General features: G+C 38.7%; 1 protein-coding gene across 1 annotated transcript; it reads left to right on the top strand.

The window, feature by feature from the left end:
- The first annotated feature begins 2,133 nt into the window (after window positions 1-2,133).
- Window positions 2,134-18,126, top strand: LOC101162200 (polycystin-1-like protein 2). The gene is made up of 41 exons (XM_078944468.1): window positions 2,134-2,530; window positions 3,080-3,238; window positions 3,335-3,523; window positions 3,988-4,098; window positions 4,449-4,596; window positions 4,682-4,911; window positions 5,011-5,421; window positions 5,506-5,633; window positions 5,717-5,855; window positions 6,196-6,397; window positions 6,543-6,654; window positions 6,732-6,873; window positions 6,971-7,168; window positions 7,361-7,503; window positions 7,581-7,760; window positions 7,828-7,965; window positions 8,965-9,111; window positions 9,199-9,323; window positions 9,412-9,532; window positions 9,941-10,069; window positions 10,151-10,376; window positions 10,674-10,864; window positions 10,957-11,187; window positions 11,347-11,448; window positions 12,068-12,246; window positions 12,327-12,473; window positions 12,559-12,758; window positions 12,923-13,149; window positions 13,236-13,452; window positions 13,544-13,989; window positions 14,248-14,344; window positions 14,426-14,566; window positions 14,642-14,827; window positions 14,919-15,249; window positions 15,336-15,469; window positions 15,549-15,676; window positions 15,775-15,935; window positions 16,934-17,144; window positions 17,259-17,360; window positions 17,443-17,574; window positions 17,676-18,126. Exons 1-41 carry the CDS (start codon window positions 2,209-2,211, stop codon window positions 17,862-17,864), a joined length of 7,452 nt encoding a protein of 2,483 aa, XP_078800594.1. The 5' UTR covers window positions 2,134-2,208; the 3' UTR covers window positions 17,865-18,126.
- The last annotated feature ends 475 nt before the right edge of the window (window positions 18,127-18,601 follow it).

The following is an 18,601-nucleotide window of genomic DNA, read 5'->3' on the forward strand; positions in this document are numbered from 1 at the left end:
TGATTGAGTCTATAAGGCCAATCAGGAATTTTGGTCTTTGTAATTAACGTTTAAATAATTTTTAAAAATACTTTATGAAATGACTTACAGTATTTTCATCTTTTAATGCCCACGTCTTGCATCTTTTAACAATTACGTTTGGGTGTTTAGTGTGCTGTTACTGAACATGGAATTAGAAAAACATTTCTCAAAATTCATTATCAACACTTCAAACTATTTTTTAAAGCTGTTACTGTAACATGTCACTTTTGTAGTGAGTCACTCCCAACACCTTTCCCTATGAATGTTTTCCATTTTTATTGGTACAAGATTTAGGCCAAGAAGCATTGTGACATTCAAGAAAAATAACTTCTAAACACATATTTTCGTTCATTTGTTCGTTCATTTGTTCGTTCGTTCGTTCGTGAGTGACTGAGTGACTGAGTGACTGAGTGAGTGAGAATATAGTTTTTCCACAATATATTACATATTTTCAATGTGACTGTCACACAAAGGAAAACTTTATAAAAACAAAATCCTCCAGGTGCACAGTAACTGCCAGATTGATGAGTTACGGAATTTTTGATTTGGAAGCCAGAGGCAAAAAAACTATTGGTACAATCCAAACAAACAAAACAAAACACTTCACCAAACAAATCAAACTTGTGACCGTGTAGCATGACAACTCTTCACTACAGCCCTTTTGAGTTACAACACATCGGTGATGGCAGATAGGGATCTGGCCTTGGCCCTGTATTGGATAAATGTAAAAAAACAGATGAAAACAAAATAAATATGCTAAACGAATACTGTCTTATAAAAGAAACAGCTGAACAATTTTAAAATAAATGCCTTAGAAGGGAACCACACTGATATTTATGTTTGACGGAAATTATTCATTCATTCATATTCCAATCTGTTTGTTCCCTTTCGGGGTCCCTGGGCTGCCAGAGCCTGTCCTGGCCACTTGCGGGCGAAGGCAGGAGACATCCAGGACAGGTCACCAGTCTGTCAGAGGGCCACATATCACACACCAGTGCACAGTCACACTCACACCTATGGACAATTTAGAGCAGGGGTGTCAAACTCATTTCACCGAGGGCCACATCAGCATAGTGGTTGTCCTCAAAGGGCCAGATATAAGTTATACATGTAACTAAATGTAATGAAAAATAAATGTAACTACTGCTTAATGTTAAATAACTCATTATTTATTTATTATAACTTTTGAAAGTGACAATTACAGTTGCATGGAAAACATATATTTGCTTGTTACTCTAGCATAAATCCTATTAAATTTGATTCTGTCAGGTTAGGTTATATGGACAGTGTTTAAGCCCAATCTGGTATTTCAAGTCCGATTCCCCCTAAATATGAAAAAATGCACACCAAATTTTTAATTTTAAGAAATTGAAAACTTTTATGCTCTCGCGGGCCACATAAAATGACATGGCGGGCCACATTTGGGGTAACATTTAGAGTAACCAATTGATGGAAATTAGTCAGATCAAATCAAAGTCTTCTATTTACTATATTAACCTTTCTTTTCTGTGATGACCTTAAGTTTTCATGACATTTTTATAGTTACAAATGATACAACTTTGTAAATGCAGGTTAGGCTTTTTTATCTTTTCTCCCTTAAATCAACTAGTAGAATAAGGATGAACATTTTTATACATTTGAGTAAAAGCATGAATGTGAAATTCTTTGTTTTTTTTCCTTTTTGGAAAAGCATTGTTCAACTGGACTGATAGGATGTCCCACTTTGATGCAGTTGTTGTATTCTGTCATTTAATCTACAACAGTAGTCAAAATATGACACTGCATTTACTATGTGTTGAGAAAAAGGCAGCAAATAAATATGTAACCAAATTTTTTCATATTTTCTAATGTTGATGCCATTCACAGGGGCTAGCTGTTCTAATTAAATTAATTTCCATCAATTATTTGAAGGTATCAAGAACTGGAAGAGTAAAGCCTGCTCACACTGACAAGTTCAAAGCCAGGTCTGAATGCGAAGCTTATCTCCCTCTGCAGGTTGCAGAAATCTGCCATAATGAAGGCAGGAACAATCAGTGGTTGTTGACAGCTCTTAAACACCTTCCTTTAAACCTTCAGTAGTTGTTTGTACTCAAGAATTATGGGTGAGTTACAAAACTGGACAGACCTGCTGATGTCAGAAGCCTTTAAAGACAAGGTGATACCTGCAAGTCCTATCAGAACACAGAGATGGACCCAGCCACCAGAATCACGTTTACCTTGATGCTTCTCTTTCACAGTTCAATGTGTTCTGCTGAGGAAGATGAAGAAGGTTTATTCTGTCCAGAAGACCAGAGGGGCTTTGACGATGCCTGCTATGAGTTTGTTGGTTTTCAGCTTTCGTCTCAAAAAGCCCAGGCGTGGTGTGAACGAGGCGGAGGCCACCTAGCTTTCATCCTTAGCGATGAAATACAGCAGTTTTTTCAGACTCATCTGCACCCGGACAAAGACTGGTGGATTGGGCTGGCACCGGTAGCTGCAAATCTCACCTTAGACTTTTCCTCCACTGAAGGTGAGTTAGTCCACAGCTTAATAATGGACATTGTGATATAGTCTAGGTATTAAATAATAGTGTTAAATATCCTATACAGTTGGTGGTAAAATCTCTTGCAAACATTCTACAATATGGTCATTGGTGGAACACATTTTAGAATAAGATTACACCTGAAGATGGGAAGAAATAAAATCTAAAATGAACCAAGATCAAGTCAGGTGTTATCTCAGCAGTGACCTTAATTGTGCTCTTTAAATAGCTGTGATGTGTTTATTCAGTGCAATTTGTAGGCAGTGGCACATCTGGTTATCTCAAACAGCAGGTGTAGTGATAGATAAATCTTTATTTATTGAGCTTTACAACGGCGCAGCCATCAAGTGGCCTGATTTACACATGCTCTTTTATGTCCCTTCAAAGGGACTTGATATGTCAATCATTTGTCTTGTCCAATTACTTCTTTATTTTACTGTTTCTTTATTTTAAGCACATTTACTGGAAGGAAGAAATTATATTTTATTAAAAAAGGCTAAATCTGCAGTGCTTTAAGACTTGTCTGTTATTTTCAAGGCTCTTTGGCATGGTTGGATGGCTCAGATGTCAGCTATGACAACTGGGCTAATGCACCCGATGCAGGTGCAACTTGTGGACATATTCTGAGGCACTCAGGTTTCCAGTGGGAAGCCTCACAAAACTGCGGCCAGGAATTTAATTTTATTTGTCAATTTGGTGGGTACTTCTATCAAAATAAAAAATTAAAGAAAGAAATATATGTATTTTTTTCTTGCTGAATGATTTCTATCCTTTTTGTGTCATTTTCTGCAGATACTGGAAAAACTATAGCATGTGAAAACCAAAATGCCACATTAAAATGTGGCTCCGGCCAAATGATTGAAATTGAAGATGCTTTTTATGGGCGAAAAACAGTCCATTACTGCCAATCAAAGCAGAACTCAACCCCCTCACTTTCCCAGCAGGAGTGCAGCTGGATAAATGTGGTAGATTCTGTAACAGGTAAACAGTTGTTTTAGTATTTAATGTAAATGGGAATTAATGCAAAATACCTGTCAAAAATTTGGATACACTTGTTCATTCAATTGTACCAACTTGATCTTTTCTTTTTGGTGACATTTAAAAAAGAAATTGATAAAAAATGCTTGAAGACCACATATTGTGAATTTGTACTACATACCGCAAGTACTAATTCTTTAAAAATCATATCAAACCTTATTAATAAAGCACTTATCATACATAGGTAACACATAGTGCTTTATGTAATACAAAAAACCCAAAAGCAAAACAAACAAACAAAAAAAAACTACAAAAATGATTCAAAACAACTAACGAATGAAGCTCTTCATTGAGAAAGTATGAATTTTTCATTGAAGATACTAGTTAATTTTGGATGGAGAAAGGTTTTTAAAACCTATTAAAAAGCACTTGATGTATTTCCTGTTTCCTTTGATGTGTTCTTCCAGCTCACTGCCATGGACAGCAGGCGTGCCAGGTTCCAGTGGATCTGAATCTATTCAGTGAACCGTGTGCTGTCCTGGGAAGTTACCTGTCCATTGAGTACCACTGCAAACAAGGTCATGATGTGTACTTTTATTATCCATTTACAGTGGACTTTTTTTCTTTCACTTTTTCATTAAATATCCACAGGCAGTTCATTTTCAGCCTTTCAAAAGATCATTGTATTGTATCGTGTTTATTGCTTTATTGCCTCATAGTTTATCTATAAAGTTCAGAAGTAGTATGCAATAACGTCCAACTAGGTACATAACGTTTTATCATATTTTCTTATGGCTAATCTTCCTATCCTTCACCTATCCATCTCCTGGTACTCTTTAACTCAAAGCAAGTGCAGATTGAAAACATACTTTTAGTTTGCTATTGTTTGGCAGGAAATATAGTTTTGATATCCATGAATTCTCTGCAGGACTTCACTTACTGATTAGCAAACTGGCATCTATCTCTGATGATGTCACCATCACTGTGAAATGGCTCCTTCATCCATTTCAAGGAAACTTAACTTGTGCAGTAAATGCAGGAGACGGCTATATCATTGATCCATACATCCCCGAAGAGTGAGCGTTGCACTACACTTAACAAGATATTACACACGTGTCCTGAAATGCATAACAGCTTTTTATTCTTGATTGGTTCTCATAGGATGGAGAGCACAGTTATTCATAAATTTCAACATCCTGGTGTTTTCACGGTAGAGGTGGAATGTAGCACCAGTGACTGGCATGTTTCTGCTGAAAAATCAATAACCATTCAAGAGCCTGTTGGAGGTTTGAGTGTGACCAGATGCTATAGCAGGGATGTAGCAACAGATGGCACTAAATGCAATGCACTTCTCAGTATGCCTGTCTACATCCAGCTTCAGGTGGAGGCAGGTGAGTCAGTCTTGACACTTATCAGTGCATCAACACCACTAATTGTTGAGTAATCTGTAATTGCAACATGATCTGATTCCCCATTTGCTCTGCAAATAGGTACAAATGTCTCCTACACAGTTCATCATGAAGCCCACGTAATTGCAAATTTGTCCGTGGATAATGGGATTGCGCCCACCAATGCCACGCTGAATGCAAGTGTGGTGCAGAGGCTTGGACAAGGTTGCCACAACTTGTCCGTAACTGCATCAAACAGAGTTACAAGCCGTACAGCATCCTCTGGTCTGGTGCTGTGTCTGCTGGAGCCGGTGGAAGGCTTGCAGGCCTCTTTGATCACTGAAGAAGAACTGTGTCCAGACTCCACTGACCTCATCATCAGTGTCTCGCTGGAGCAGGGAACGCCCGTGGAGTTGTTATTTAATTTCTCTGGAACTGCGGACACGCTCACTGAAATGAGGCACATGTTTAATAAAAGTGGGCAGATGTATACATTCTCCAATCCACTTGAAGGTACTTTGACTTACTGTTTATAAGATACAATAGTTTAGTGCTTTACTGAATTAAGGTCTTCAAATGAATTCTCCTGCGGAACAGGGCTTTCAAAAGTGATGATTAGAGCCACAAATGCTTTTTCAAGCTCTGATGTGGAAGTAGACTTGGTGGAAGTTCTCCGGGTTTGTCAGAACCACACTGAGACTTTGCTAAGTCAAGATGGACAAAAGGTGTGTATCAGTATGGATGGCAATGATTGCTTAATGTTGTCCAACCTGTCAAAGTGAATCCAGGTTCGTTTTTCCTCCAACAGAGAAGTAATGAGAGCATCAGCGACTTGAAAATAACAACTTCTCCTGACACTTTGGTTGACTACAGTCAAAATCTTATCTTGATGGAAAGAGGAACTGAGTCACTACCCAGCAAATCACTCGCATATGAATGGAAATGCAGTAAGTTTGATTTTTCTATGCTCTGCTAAAAAAAATCATCATTATTTTAGTACAAATCGAAAGTCTTGGGATTTAAAATAACAGTGTTAAGAAGTCTGATGCTTTCATGTAAGTTTAAAGAAGCAGAATAATCAGGAACATGTTTACCCACTATCTGATTTTTGTGGTGAATTAGCCTGATGGTTGTGTTTTCACGCATTTTTTTGAATGTTTTCTTTTGACAATAGCACAGCATATATGATTGCATGTCATTCTATTACTGTGTACACTAAGGGCCCACTATTTATTTATTTTTTTGGAACAGTGCAACATTAACCAGCTGTCTTTCTTGTCCCTTCAGAAGAAAATTGCATGTGCAGAAACATAACAAAAGAAAAAACTCATGTCATTGAAAAAGATTGCCTTCCGAAGCCTTTTGAAATTGTTGAATACACCTTAACTGTGAGGAAAAGAACTTGGTTTAGGAAGTGGGTCAGCCTTGCTTCAGCATCCAAGTGCATCACTGTTACTCCCTCAAAGGTCTTAGCTGGTGTAACAATCAGGTAAGAATTTTAAACATCTGATAAATTAAGAAACATTATAAACTAAATGCATTTTGAAGCACCACTGACCTTTTATGCATTTTTTGTAGATATTTTGATTCCAAATGAGTGCAGTTACTCATATGTTTACCTTTTGTTCTTTCAGTTGTGAAAATTGTGCATCAATTAATGTAAATGACCAAGCAAAATTAAGACTCAGATGTGTAACAGTCTGTCCAGACGTGGTTTGGTTTATCGAAGACCCCAAACCTTTGAGCGTAAGTCAGATGGAACACTTCACATATTAAAACTTGGCATTTTTGACTCAAAGTATTAAGTGATCATTTTTCCTCAGGGGAGCCTTGCTGAATGTTACTTTAAAGCAGGAAGAAGGCCACCGATTGAGTCGCAGGACAGTCACACTGAATATGTTGTTCCCAGTCGATATCTAGAAGCCTCAAGAAGGATGCTGCACAACATTACTGTTATTGTTTATGGTTTGTCTTCACTGTAAATTCTGTTGTTTATTATTGTATCTAACTAATCTGTCTAATTTCTAAAGTTTTGATTTTTAATCAATTTCTTTGGAATTAGGAAAGACAGTGCCAGGCTTTGTAAACTACACTCTTCCAGTGCCAGGTTTTCACCCAGAAGTGACATTTGATCCCCCCGCCGTCCCCTCATGTAGCATCTCTCCACCTTCAGGAACTGTGCTTCAAACGTTTGACATCACCTGTGAGGCAAAATCTTTCTGTGAAGCAGGTTGTCTTTACTGCTTTAAGACCAGCACAGGTGACTATCCACTAAACTCCCATCTTTTTAAAGGTCATATAAATGACAGATCTGACTTACAAAGCAGTCATTTCAGACGCTTGTGGCTGAAAAATAATGACAAAGAACCTATTTGGTTTGATAGCTCTAAAGTAAGCATAACTTCAGTAAGCATATCATCAATAACGTGATACTTTCTCTTTGGTTTTAAAGGGAAAGATTTGTGGTGCACTAGTGCAAATAAGGTGAAATCCATTTTCCTGCCTTCTGGAGATGAGACAAATAATGACACATTGACTTTGATGGTGACTGTGAAAAATAAATACACAACTATTAATACAACTGTTGCCGCTCAGGTTAGTGACCCGCTACTTGTTTTACTTCTTAAAAAGAGATCAGAGACTGGCTGCTAAAACTCAGAATTTTTGTTCAGGTTCGAAAAGGTAACTCCAGTACCACAGTAACAGTTTTGGGGTATGCAGTGGAGAAAAGTGTGAGTCAGTTAGAAGAGCAAGGCTTGCTCTCCTCTGAGGCACTTGGACAAATATTTACCTCAGTCTCTGATATCCTGAATTCAGAGTGGGGCCAAGAACAGAAAGACAACAGGTCTAAGGTGAGAGATGCATGTTCTTTGGGCACGTGTAGAGCATCATTATTCAAATCTATTTCTATCCTTTTAGCTAAGGGAGCGAATGCTGACCAAAATGACTGGAGTTCTGTTGAAATCCCCCAGCAACACAACCCAGGAAGTGCAAGTGATGGCCAGAGCTGTGGCTGGACTCACGCAGAGCTCAGATGAGCTCAGCGATGTTGCTCAAGTACAGTACATTACCTCACAGTCAGAAACTATATCAGGGTACATACAGTACAGACCAAAAGTTTGGACACACCTTCTCAGATAGATAGATAGATCGATAGAGAGACAGACAGACAGACAGACAGACAGACAGACAGACAGACAGACAGACAGACAGACAGACAGACAGACAGACGGAAATACAATTTCTGATATTTCTGGTATTTCAATGGTAAAAATACTATTAAAATACTGGCACATTTTTCAATATTTATTGATTTTTTAATTTTTTTTATAACTTATGATACATTAATATAAACAGAAGCAGTCTGAATAATTCACATAGTTTACAAGTTAAGTTTCTGCCACCAGTCTGTCAAAGATAACCTAATCTTATAAAGCTGGTCTTGGTTTACTCACACTAAACCCAAGAGCTTCAGGCCTTTTCTTTGTTCGGTTGGCTCTGGGCTCACACTAACAAAACACATCCCAACTGAACCTAACCGAAGATAAGAAAGTTACTTGAAATAAATCAAATGCCCATCTGTTTCGGGCAGTAATAAAAACATGTATTATAAATAGTTTGTTGCTAAGAACCGATCATATTTTAAAGATCTTTGGAGTAATTATTGATATACTTTATCAGTAATGTACATAGTGTGTGCGGTAATTGGTTTGTAAATGTTTTGACTGAAATAATTGTGTTTTTTTTTCCTTGTGGTAGGTGTATGTTGTTTTACCTTTTTATTTAAAATCATTAGAAAATTGAAGGTTTAAAAACACATGCAAGAAAAAGGCACATTCTGCTTTGCATGAATATGAACTTGCGTCCAGATAAGCCAGCTATCTGTTGCTATTGTTATAAGTGTAAAGAGTATGCCAATATTTCCTTAACAGTTTTATCCTTCAATTTCTGCCTATTACTCTATAATTTTTGTGCAAATATTTATGATAATTTTATCTCAATATATCAAGACTTTAATGCCAAGCAGGTTTCATTCTCTCTGCATCTTCTCCACAGGAAAAAGCCACTTCACTGTTGGTAGACCTCAGCTCCTCCCTCAATGTTATCACTGTCAATCAGCTCGGCGGAGATGATGAAGTTTTACAGGCAGCCACGCCAATAATTGAATCAGCCAGCAATGTTTTGAATGTTTCATTGTCAAGTGTAAGGACAGAACCATCACTGATCTTTTCAAATGCCATTCTTCAATCTTCAGCTACATCTAACCAACAAGATATAATGTGTCCGCAGAGAAAAGTCTCAGATTCTCTTCTCACTGGGATCAAAAACATTCAAAGCGCTTTGCTGAATAACAGAAAGATGAATGGACAGCCAGCAATCATTGACTCTGGTCAAATCAGTGTGTACGTTAATAGGTGAGATATGAATGGCTTTTGGTGGAACGTAAACTCACACAAACACAGTTTTCTCTGAGCGTGCTTTACTTATATCTCTCCTCTGCAGAATATCTCCAGATTCTATTCAAATGCAGAATATAAATGGTGTAAGGAATAGCTCCTCCAGATTTTCCTTCCCCTCACTGCCTGCTGACATTCTCTCTGTGGAGGACCCAGTGGATGTCAGAGTAAGAGCAGCCACTACAGAGAAAAAACTCCATTTACACTTCTGTTTGGATAGATTTAGCAAACTTGATCAAATTTTTTTATGAATTTTTCCCTAGGTTTAATTAAATCGTATCATTTATTGATAAATGGCAATGGCCAAAGTCTTTGAACTTATTCCACAAAATGATCATGTATTTATTTTGAAATGTTAAAAATGAATTATTTCTTTGTCTTTTAATTATTAATATTATTTTATTCACTATTCTTATTTGGTTTAAAAATGCCAATCAATGCAGATACCTGAAACAAATTTTTAAAAATTACATTTACAGTGAAGGTCATGATAGAATTACCTGATTTTCCTACAATGTCCACTGATTTGCAGAGAGTGTTGATTATTCTACAGTTAGTGTGTTCTTGTCTTCTAGATGATAAGTTTTGAAAAAAACCCATACTCTTGGATGGAGGAAAACATCACTGGAACTGTGGGATCCTTATCCCTCACCAGAGCAAACGGAACAGTGATCCCAGTTGAAAACCTACCTGAAGAAATTGAGGTAACGTTTCATGCTTGAGATGATCGTCTTGAGATGATCGTGTATGTCATTTGCAGAATAAAGTATTCTCCCTCATCTTAGATTTTTCTACCAAGAACTGACATGGGACAAGAGAACAGTACAGTCCTTGATCTCGCCTATTTCAGCACCCTAATGATTGACGTACCATCACCTGATGTGACCCTGGTCCTTAAATTGCAACCATCTGAAGATCTTTCCTTTATCTTATTGTTGGGTTATAAGGGTTATCCAAATTACACCAACTATGTTGCCAAGACTCAGTTCCCTCTAGAGAATATAAATGAAGGTCAGTATTGAAACTGTTTTTGAGACAAACATGCATATCAGGGCTGTTATGACACTTCTTCAATCTGCAGAACCCTACAAGGTTCCTAAAACATAGTTATTTTTTCCTCAGATAAAATTTGTTACAAATATTGACAGAGCAACACACAGCCTAAGGAACAAGTCTTTTCATTCTTTATTTACAACTTACATGTTAGATAACTGCAATTGACAAGCCTAATATCAACATTTGCACTCCATCACAGCCTGTCTCCCAAAAACATAATTTAGTCATTTTGTTTATTACCATGTTTGACAGAGGAGAAATTCACCTGGGTGTTGAGGCCCAAGGACCGAACACGTGATGTTGGAGTTCACTACCTTGTCATCAAGCCCATTGTAGAGCCAGGTGTCAAATCCATCAATGCCACAGTCACTGTCATATCTGTTGCTGCTCAGTGTAAATACTGGAATGAATCAACATCCTCTTGGAGTGAAGACGGATGCAGGGTTGGGAAAAAATATCACACTAACATTGTTTTCATTTATACCTTCTTGACCTGTTACAAACCCATACCTGTGTGTTGTTGTTCTTTTTACAGGTGGGGCCACTCACCACTCCATTAGTGACTCAGTGCCTCTGTAACCACCTGACCTTCTTTGGCAGCTCTTTTTTCGTCATGCCAAACTTGGTGGATGTCTCACGCACAGCGGAGCTCTTTGCAACATTTGCTAATAATCCTGTAGTTGTGTGTTTTGTGGCGACCATTTTTGCTGCATATGTGCTTGTAGTTTTATGGGCACGCAGAAAAGACATCCAAGACTCAGCCAAGGTCATTATTCAGACACTTTTACCAGATTATAGTCGGTTTGGATCCAGACAATTGACACTTATTAAACTACTTAGTGTACATTGATTCAACTGACTGCCTTAGTTACACAGTTGCCTTGATCATTTTCCTGTCCAGTGAAGAAATATTATTTCCCTGCAGGTCAAAATAACAGATCTTGGAGACAATGACCCTCTGGCTGAGTACCGTTACATGCTGACAATTAGCACAGGGCACCGCCGTGGCGCATCCACTTCCTCACAAGTAAGTCAGGCCTGAGAACTTTTGTGTTAAGCTACATACACACACCCCTCGGCAACGCGCATTCAAGTGGCCACTCCCAATGAAAAGTCTGTGTAAACGTAAATGCGTGCGTAAATGCTCAATTTCGGTCTTTCGCATTGAAAACCATCGCATTCATGTATAGCTACACATGTTTTTACAATTGTTTTTGGGCTCTATGCACAAAATCCATTGGATGCACATTGCCTGCTAAACCAGGTCGAACTTTGACCAATCAGGTCCTCGGATTTGGTAGTGACGAATAGATGACAAACATTCCTTATAATTCACAGAGGGACCAACCGTCAAATCTGAAAATGGAGGTCTGATTATGAAGGACTTAGATCGTAATTGGCTTATCTGGTGAACTTAGACACGGCTATGAGCCTGGCGATGATGAGAAAAAGGAAAAGAAGAAGAAGCCCTTCCCTGCTTATCCAATGTGAACACTATGAGTTAATTCACGTTCAAGAAAACGTGTTTAGTTAATTCTTAGTGTCTTCTTGAACCCGCGTCAATTGCCCAGTGTGTACACAGCTTTAGATGCAAACGGGATTCAGCCAAAAAATAAAAATGTTCAATACACCCACTTTTATTCTAGGTGACCATAACTCTGCAGGGAACAGAGGGAGAAAGTGAGCCCCATCACTTGACAGATCCTGAAAAACCAGTGTTTGAAAGGGGAGGAATGGACATGTTTCTCCTAACTACACACTTTTCTCTTGGGGAGCTGCAGAGCATAAGGCTGTGGCATGACAATTCAGGAGACCACCCTGCATGGTGAGAGGAAGCAGTTTAAGCTAACTTTGAGTTTATACAGTAAAAACGAACTTAGTAAAGAGATTTTCATCCCTGTGCAGGTATGTCAATAACGTGATGGTGCAAGATCTGGAGTTAGGCCACAAATGGCACTTTCTGTGCAACTCATGGCTGGCTGTTGATGTGGCAGAGTGCACTCTCGACAAAGTCTTTCCAGTAGCTACCGAGACAGACATGAAGAGATTCAGGTAAGAGCAGCCACAGTTACAAACAACACAAGACATTCAGTTTGCTGTTGGTTTACCACAATGGCTTTCTGCAAATTTATCTCAGCAACCTGTTCTTCATGAAGACAGCAAAAGACTTCAGAGATGGCCACATCTGGTTTTCTGTCATAAGTCGGCCTCCCTGCAGCACTTTCACACGTGTGCAGCGGGTGTCCTGCTGTTTCTCCCTTTTGCTGTGCACCATGCTGACCAGCATCATGTTCTGGGGCATTCCCACAGACCCCTCTGAGCAGACCATGGATCTCGGTAGGCAACAAAATCATAATCATTAACTGTATAATAATAAATATTTTTCTGAATATTCTTTTACTTTCCACTTGTGTGCATGCAGCAATAAAATCTAATGTTTTCATGAAATAGGAAAAGGGATTTGTTATTTTATCTGATGTCAACGTTTCCTTCTTTTTTAGGACACATTGAGTTCACATGGCAGCAGGTTATTATAGGAATTCAAAGTTCAATCATCATGTTTCCCATAAATCTTCTCATTGTGAGTATATTCAGAAACTCTCGTCCTCGAGAGAAAGTCACCAAAACAGATGTGTCAAAGCAGGGAAACACTGTTCGAGTTTCTCCCTCGGAGACTTCATCTTCACAAATGGAGATGAAGAACATCACCCCAGACACTGTGATCAAGGTAAAGATATTCGAATCCTGTGTATATCTTGGATGCAGTTGCTATATAGCTTATCAGATCTAAACTGTTGGGGTTCTTATCAATAGGACATAAAAAGAATGGCTAAATCTCTATCAAAAGCAATGAAGAACCCATTCCCGCACTTGGAGCTTGGTCCTGATCAGCACGCTGACATCAACACTCTGCTCACTGTCCTGGAGAATATCATCAGACAGCAGAATGAAGCAACAGAAAGCTTCTACTCAGATACCTCCAAGACAGATAATGCTATGATCCTGACTTTAGGTTCAGTAAATCTACAAGGTACATCACATTTTTTTTCCAAAGCTTTGTTTCATCTGTTCCCCATTTTTACTGAATGAAATGCATGATTTGTTCTCTGTTACACGAACAGAAAACTCTGTTTGGAGCAGCCCAGTAAAGACTCCTAAAGACTTTCAGAAGATTAGCAACAACAGCAAATACCTCTACAGACAGCTGCATCATGTTGAGAAGGAGCTTGGTCTCTTGGGACCCTCTCGCTTTCCAAATCCCAACAACTACAACAGAGCCATGCAACAAGTTCAGGGACTGAAAAGTCATTTGGAGTCCAGCTTGGATGGAGATAAGCCCAGTCCAGAAGGAAGCATCAATGGCAGCACTAAAAAGAAGCAAATCCAAAGGGGGCTTCCGTGGTGGTTTGTGTTTGTCGGATGGATACTAGTGATTGCAACCAGTGGCGTTTCAGGATACTTTACAATGATGTACGGATTGACGTACGGGAAAGACAGATCAATAAGTTGGCTTATCTCAATGGTGGTCTCCTTCTTTGAGAGTCTATTCATCACCCAACCTTTGAAGGTAAGAAATTGCTGACGAAATCTCAAACATCCAGAAGATGTATACGTTCTTTTGAAAACTGTAAAATGTCACTACATTTCAATAAAATACTTAGTGAGAGGATGAACAAATGTCCAATTTTGCTTTTTTTTTTGGGGGGGGGGGTGAATACACTCAGTTATATATTACAATGCCACATTCAAAAGTTTTCAAACCATAATTTATTTTTCATTCGATGATTCTGAATGAATGTAATCTTGAGGTGGCTTTCTGTCACAGGTGCTCGGCTTTGCAGCATTCTTTGCTCTTGTTCTGAAGCAAGTTGACCTCGACGAATTCGGAGAACCTCAGATAGAGGAAAACTTTAAAAGAACAGGCATGGCGTTTATTTTCTCTTCTTTATTTCCCTGTTTTTTTCAATGAATTCTTACATGTTGGTTCTAAATTCCTTTCTCAGATGACCCTGAAGTGGTGCCAGCAGACAGAAGAGACAGTACATGTAGTTTTTATCAACCTCCTCCTCCTACTGACATTGAAAAGATGCGAAACAGCATGATTAAAGAGCAAAAGGTCTTTAGCCTCATTAAGGAGATTTTGGGTAAAGTTGCCACTTTGACACATTGAAATAATGGAACAAAAGCTGCAGTTTGTTGAATGTGTGTTTGTAATTCAGGTTACATGGGATTTATGTGGGTGTTGCTTCTGGTGGCATACGGGCAAAGGGATCCCAATGCATATTTTCTCACTCGACACATTCGCCAAAGCTTCAGCAAAGGAATCTCAGACACAATGAGTATCCAGGATGTGTTCACCTGGGCAAACACAACTCTCCTTAACAACCTGTTTGGAGAGTACCCTGGTCAGCTTTCATTGTCAATATTATCCCAGCGTTTGATTAGCTAAATATTAGTTTACGAAAGATTAACATTTTGTTCTTCAATCTTCCACAGGATTTATTACAGATGGGAACTCCAAGCTGGTGGGTAATGCGCGACTTCGTCAGGTGAGAATGCAGAAAGGCTCCTGTCTTGTAGCTCTGCCCATGCAGATATCTGTGCCGGACTGTCATGCTCTGTATTCATGGGAATTGGAGGACACGGGCTCCTATAGCCCAGGCTGGAGTCCCTTAAGTGGGAATAATGCCACACTGAACCCTCACAACCCATGGATTTACAAGTCTCAGCATAAACTGAGAGCCTACCCCATCTGCGGGAATGTGAAGCTCTACAGAGGAGGGGGATTTGCGACGGATCTGCTCCCGGATTTAAAGAACTCCAGCAGGTTCTGTTTCTAAATAAAAACGTCTTTGTTATTGGCATGCAGCAGTATGCACAAAAATAATCATGTTTTTATCCAAATGCTGATAGAGTCCTTCAGTACCTTTATGATAACATCTGGCTTGATGTGTACACCCAAGCACTCTTTGTGGAATTCACTGTGTATAATGCAAATGTCAACCTCTTTTGCATTGTCACCCTCATACTGGAGACCACAGCCACAGGTAAGTCATACTGATACACAGGTTGCATGAGGGAGGACCCATACGAAGTTTTCCGACTGTGACAGAGCGTTTCTTCCAGGAGCATTCCAGTTTCGCAGCGAGCTTCAGAGTGTGCGACTCTACCAATCGACCGGTGGTCTCCACATCTTTGTCATGGCCTCTGAAGTTGTCTACTTTCTGTTTATCATCTATTACATGTTTGTTCAAGTGCGTCACAGTCATTCTTACTTTAACACTACAAAGGCAATAGATAATAAAGTTGTTCCAATCGATGTATGACCCTGGCCGCTCTTTGGTTTTGACAGGGAAAGCTAATGAAGAGACAGAGACTAGCTTATTTTCAGAGCAAGTGGAATCTGCTTGAGTTGGCGATAATTTTTCTCAGCTGGAGTGCATTATCTGTCTTTATCAAGAGGACTTTACTGGGGCAGAGGGATGTAAGTCAATATGAGAACAACAAAGACCAGTGAGTACACACTAAGCTACACTAAAAATGTAGTCAAGGATTTGGATAACAAAAATAAGAGAACAGCTTAGCCTCGTGGAGCGATTTTCCTGACATTTTCCAACTTAGAGCAACAACTAATGTCATGTTTCTATGATGAGCATTAGCTTACAGTTTGAATGCAATTGAGATCAAATAAGTTGGTCCTACTTTTCTTTTGTGCTGAAAATCAGCAACTACATTTTACTTGCCTTTAGGGATCAAAACGGGCAGACTTAGGCTGAACATCCCATGACTGCAAAACTAAACAATTTCTTTAATGAAATTGGACGAGCTCTCGGTCAGCATCACAACTTGTTTTTTGATAAAACATTTTCAACACAAGTTAACCTGCAAGTCTTGAAATAGTATTAAAAAATTGAGGGAATAACAATAGCAACATTTTCTTTTAGCCTATAAGACAGCCAGCAGTTCATTTTCTGTCTCTGTGTATGGAACCAACCTTTTACACGGAGGGTAAAAACAATAATACAGTCAAACTTTCAGCTAGACAAATGGGAAAGGGAAATTGTTTCAAATGATCCGCTGTTATCTATGCAAGACAGTGTATGTTAATTTAGGTAACAGAGTTCCCCAAATGTAAATTGTACACTCTGAACATTGTAGTTTTAAACACCAACATGTTTGACTTCAGTGAACTAAACATGCTACATAGGGCAAAAACTGAACTACAGTCCAAGTTTTGATGAGCCATAAACAGATCTTTAGTGATACCGGCACGAAGCACATTTAGGTCAAACTGGCAAGACCTGAAAACACCCTCATGTGAAACTATAACCTTCTAAAAATAGATGTTGGTGGAAACATGAAATTTGGGCTTATCAGCTATTTTAAAAAATCTTTCTTCCGCTCACGAGATGTTCTGATATTTATTAAATGTTCAACATGACTTTGTTAATGTTATTTTTTTTGACATGCTGCTTCAAATATACCTGTGTTCTCCTATGTTTCATGTCCAGATTTGTCAGTTTCCATGAAACAGCCCAGGCTGATGCAGTGCTCGGGTATCTGATTGCCTTCCTTGTACTGCTGGCCACGGTCAAACTGTGGCATCTGCTGAGACTGAATCCCAAGCTGCACATGATCACAGCCACACTGCAGCGAGCTTGGACTGATATTTCAGGCTTCCTGGTGGTCATAGCCATCATGTTCCTCGCCTACTCTGTTGCTGTGAGGAGTTTCCCACACTTAACATCAACATTCAGTTGGAGTCCCTGTATATCTTTCTATTTTATTCAGAAGTATTTTTGTCCAAAAAAGAAGCTCTCCATCTTTTTTTTTCAGTCTAACCTGATGTATGGCTGGAAGCTCTACTCTTACAGGACTCTGCTTGAAGCTGCTCAAACCATAGTCAGTTTACAGCTTGGCATTTTCAATTACGAAGAGGTTAGTGGAGGCTTTTGCAAACGTAATGCAGAGGATGACAGCTGATCCTTCATCTGTGTTTTCCTTCATTCTGGTTCCTCAGGTTTTGAATTATAACCCACTGCTTGGGGCCTTCCTGATTGGCTCCTGCATTGTGTTCATGACCTTTGTGATACTGAACCTCTTCATCTCTGTCATTCTTGTGGCTTTCACTCAAGAACAGATTCATCATAAGGTAATAAGTGAAATGTCTAAATGTTGAGTCCAAATGAAGAAATTAGAAAGAATTTTAATCTTCAGAAATATAAAATGATGACTGTTCTTGTGTGCCTGCAGCCTTCTGAAGAAGAGGAGATTGTGGACCTAATGCTGATGAAACTATGCAGCTTGTTTGGATTAAAATCTAAGAAAAAAGATGATGCCCTCACTGAGGAAGCACCTATTTCATCTGCTTTAGAAACCAAACAGTTGACAATTTCTACCACTGACGTTCATGACGGATGGTCTGTTAGTCTTGTTAAATAGAAAAAGCTTAGCATACTTTGCCTAAAGCATCAAATAGCTGATGTAATGGGTTGTCATGTTGTGGCTTTGTAGCGTAAAGAAAGTGGTTGCAGTAGAATCTATAGTGTTTATCTGTTCATGAGCCAAATTGTCACTCATGTGTAGAGCGCTGCAATGCTAGCAGGCACTATCACTTGCAAACATGCATAATAGGAACAGAAACATTTCATTTAAGGTTCATAATTTTATGAAATGAATACATTTGCATATTGGTGTCAACTTCTACATGTTGCTGCTTTATTTGCACAAGTGCATTGCTTGCATCAATCTTCTACTTCCAAATTTAATTCCCTTGAAAAGGCCATCTATTATTTTAACTGCTGCATCCATTAAGGTGATAAATGTGTAAAAGCATAGGAAATGTAGGCAAATGATTTGAATTTTGCAAACAGGTGTAACAAATTGTTTCAGTTATTTAAATAAAAATGAAAATGGCTAATAGCTAAAACTCCCCCTAATCGATCAAATAATAAATAAATGTAAAGAATGACTAAGTGAAAACATTATTTTGTGGTTTTGTTTCCCTATAAATGTTACCTGTTTAATGCAACTGGACTGTGTATACAGTCAAAATATTGAGTGGTGCAAATTCCTTTCTGGAGATCAAATTGCAAAGCAATCATTATGCTCCTCAACCATCAGTTGCTACTTTACTCCTTGATCTATAGACTGTTTTTATGTTATGAAAGGAGATTCCT

This window comes from Oryzias latipes, chromosome 3 (genome assembly GCF_053564925.1).
Source record: "Oryzias latipes strain Hd-rR chromosome 3, Olatipes_Hd-rR_3.1".
Classification (NCBI taxonomy): Eukaryota; Metazoa; Chordata; class Actinopteri; order Beloniformes; family Adrianichthyidae; genus Oryzias; species Oryzias latipes.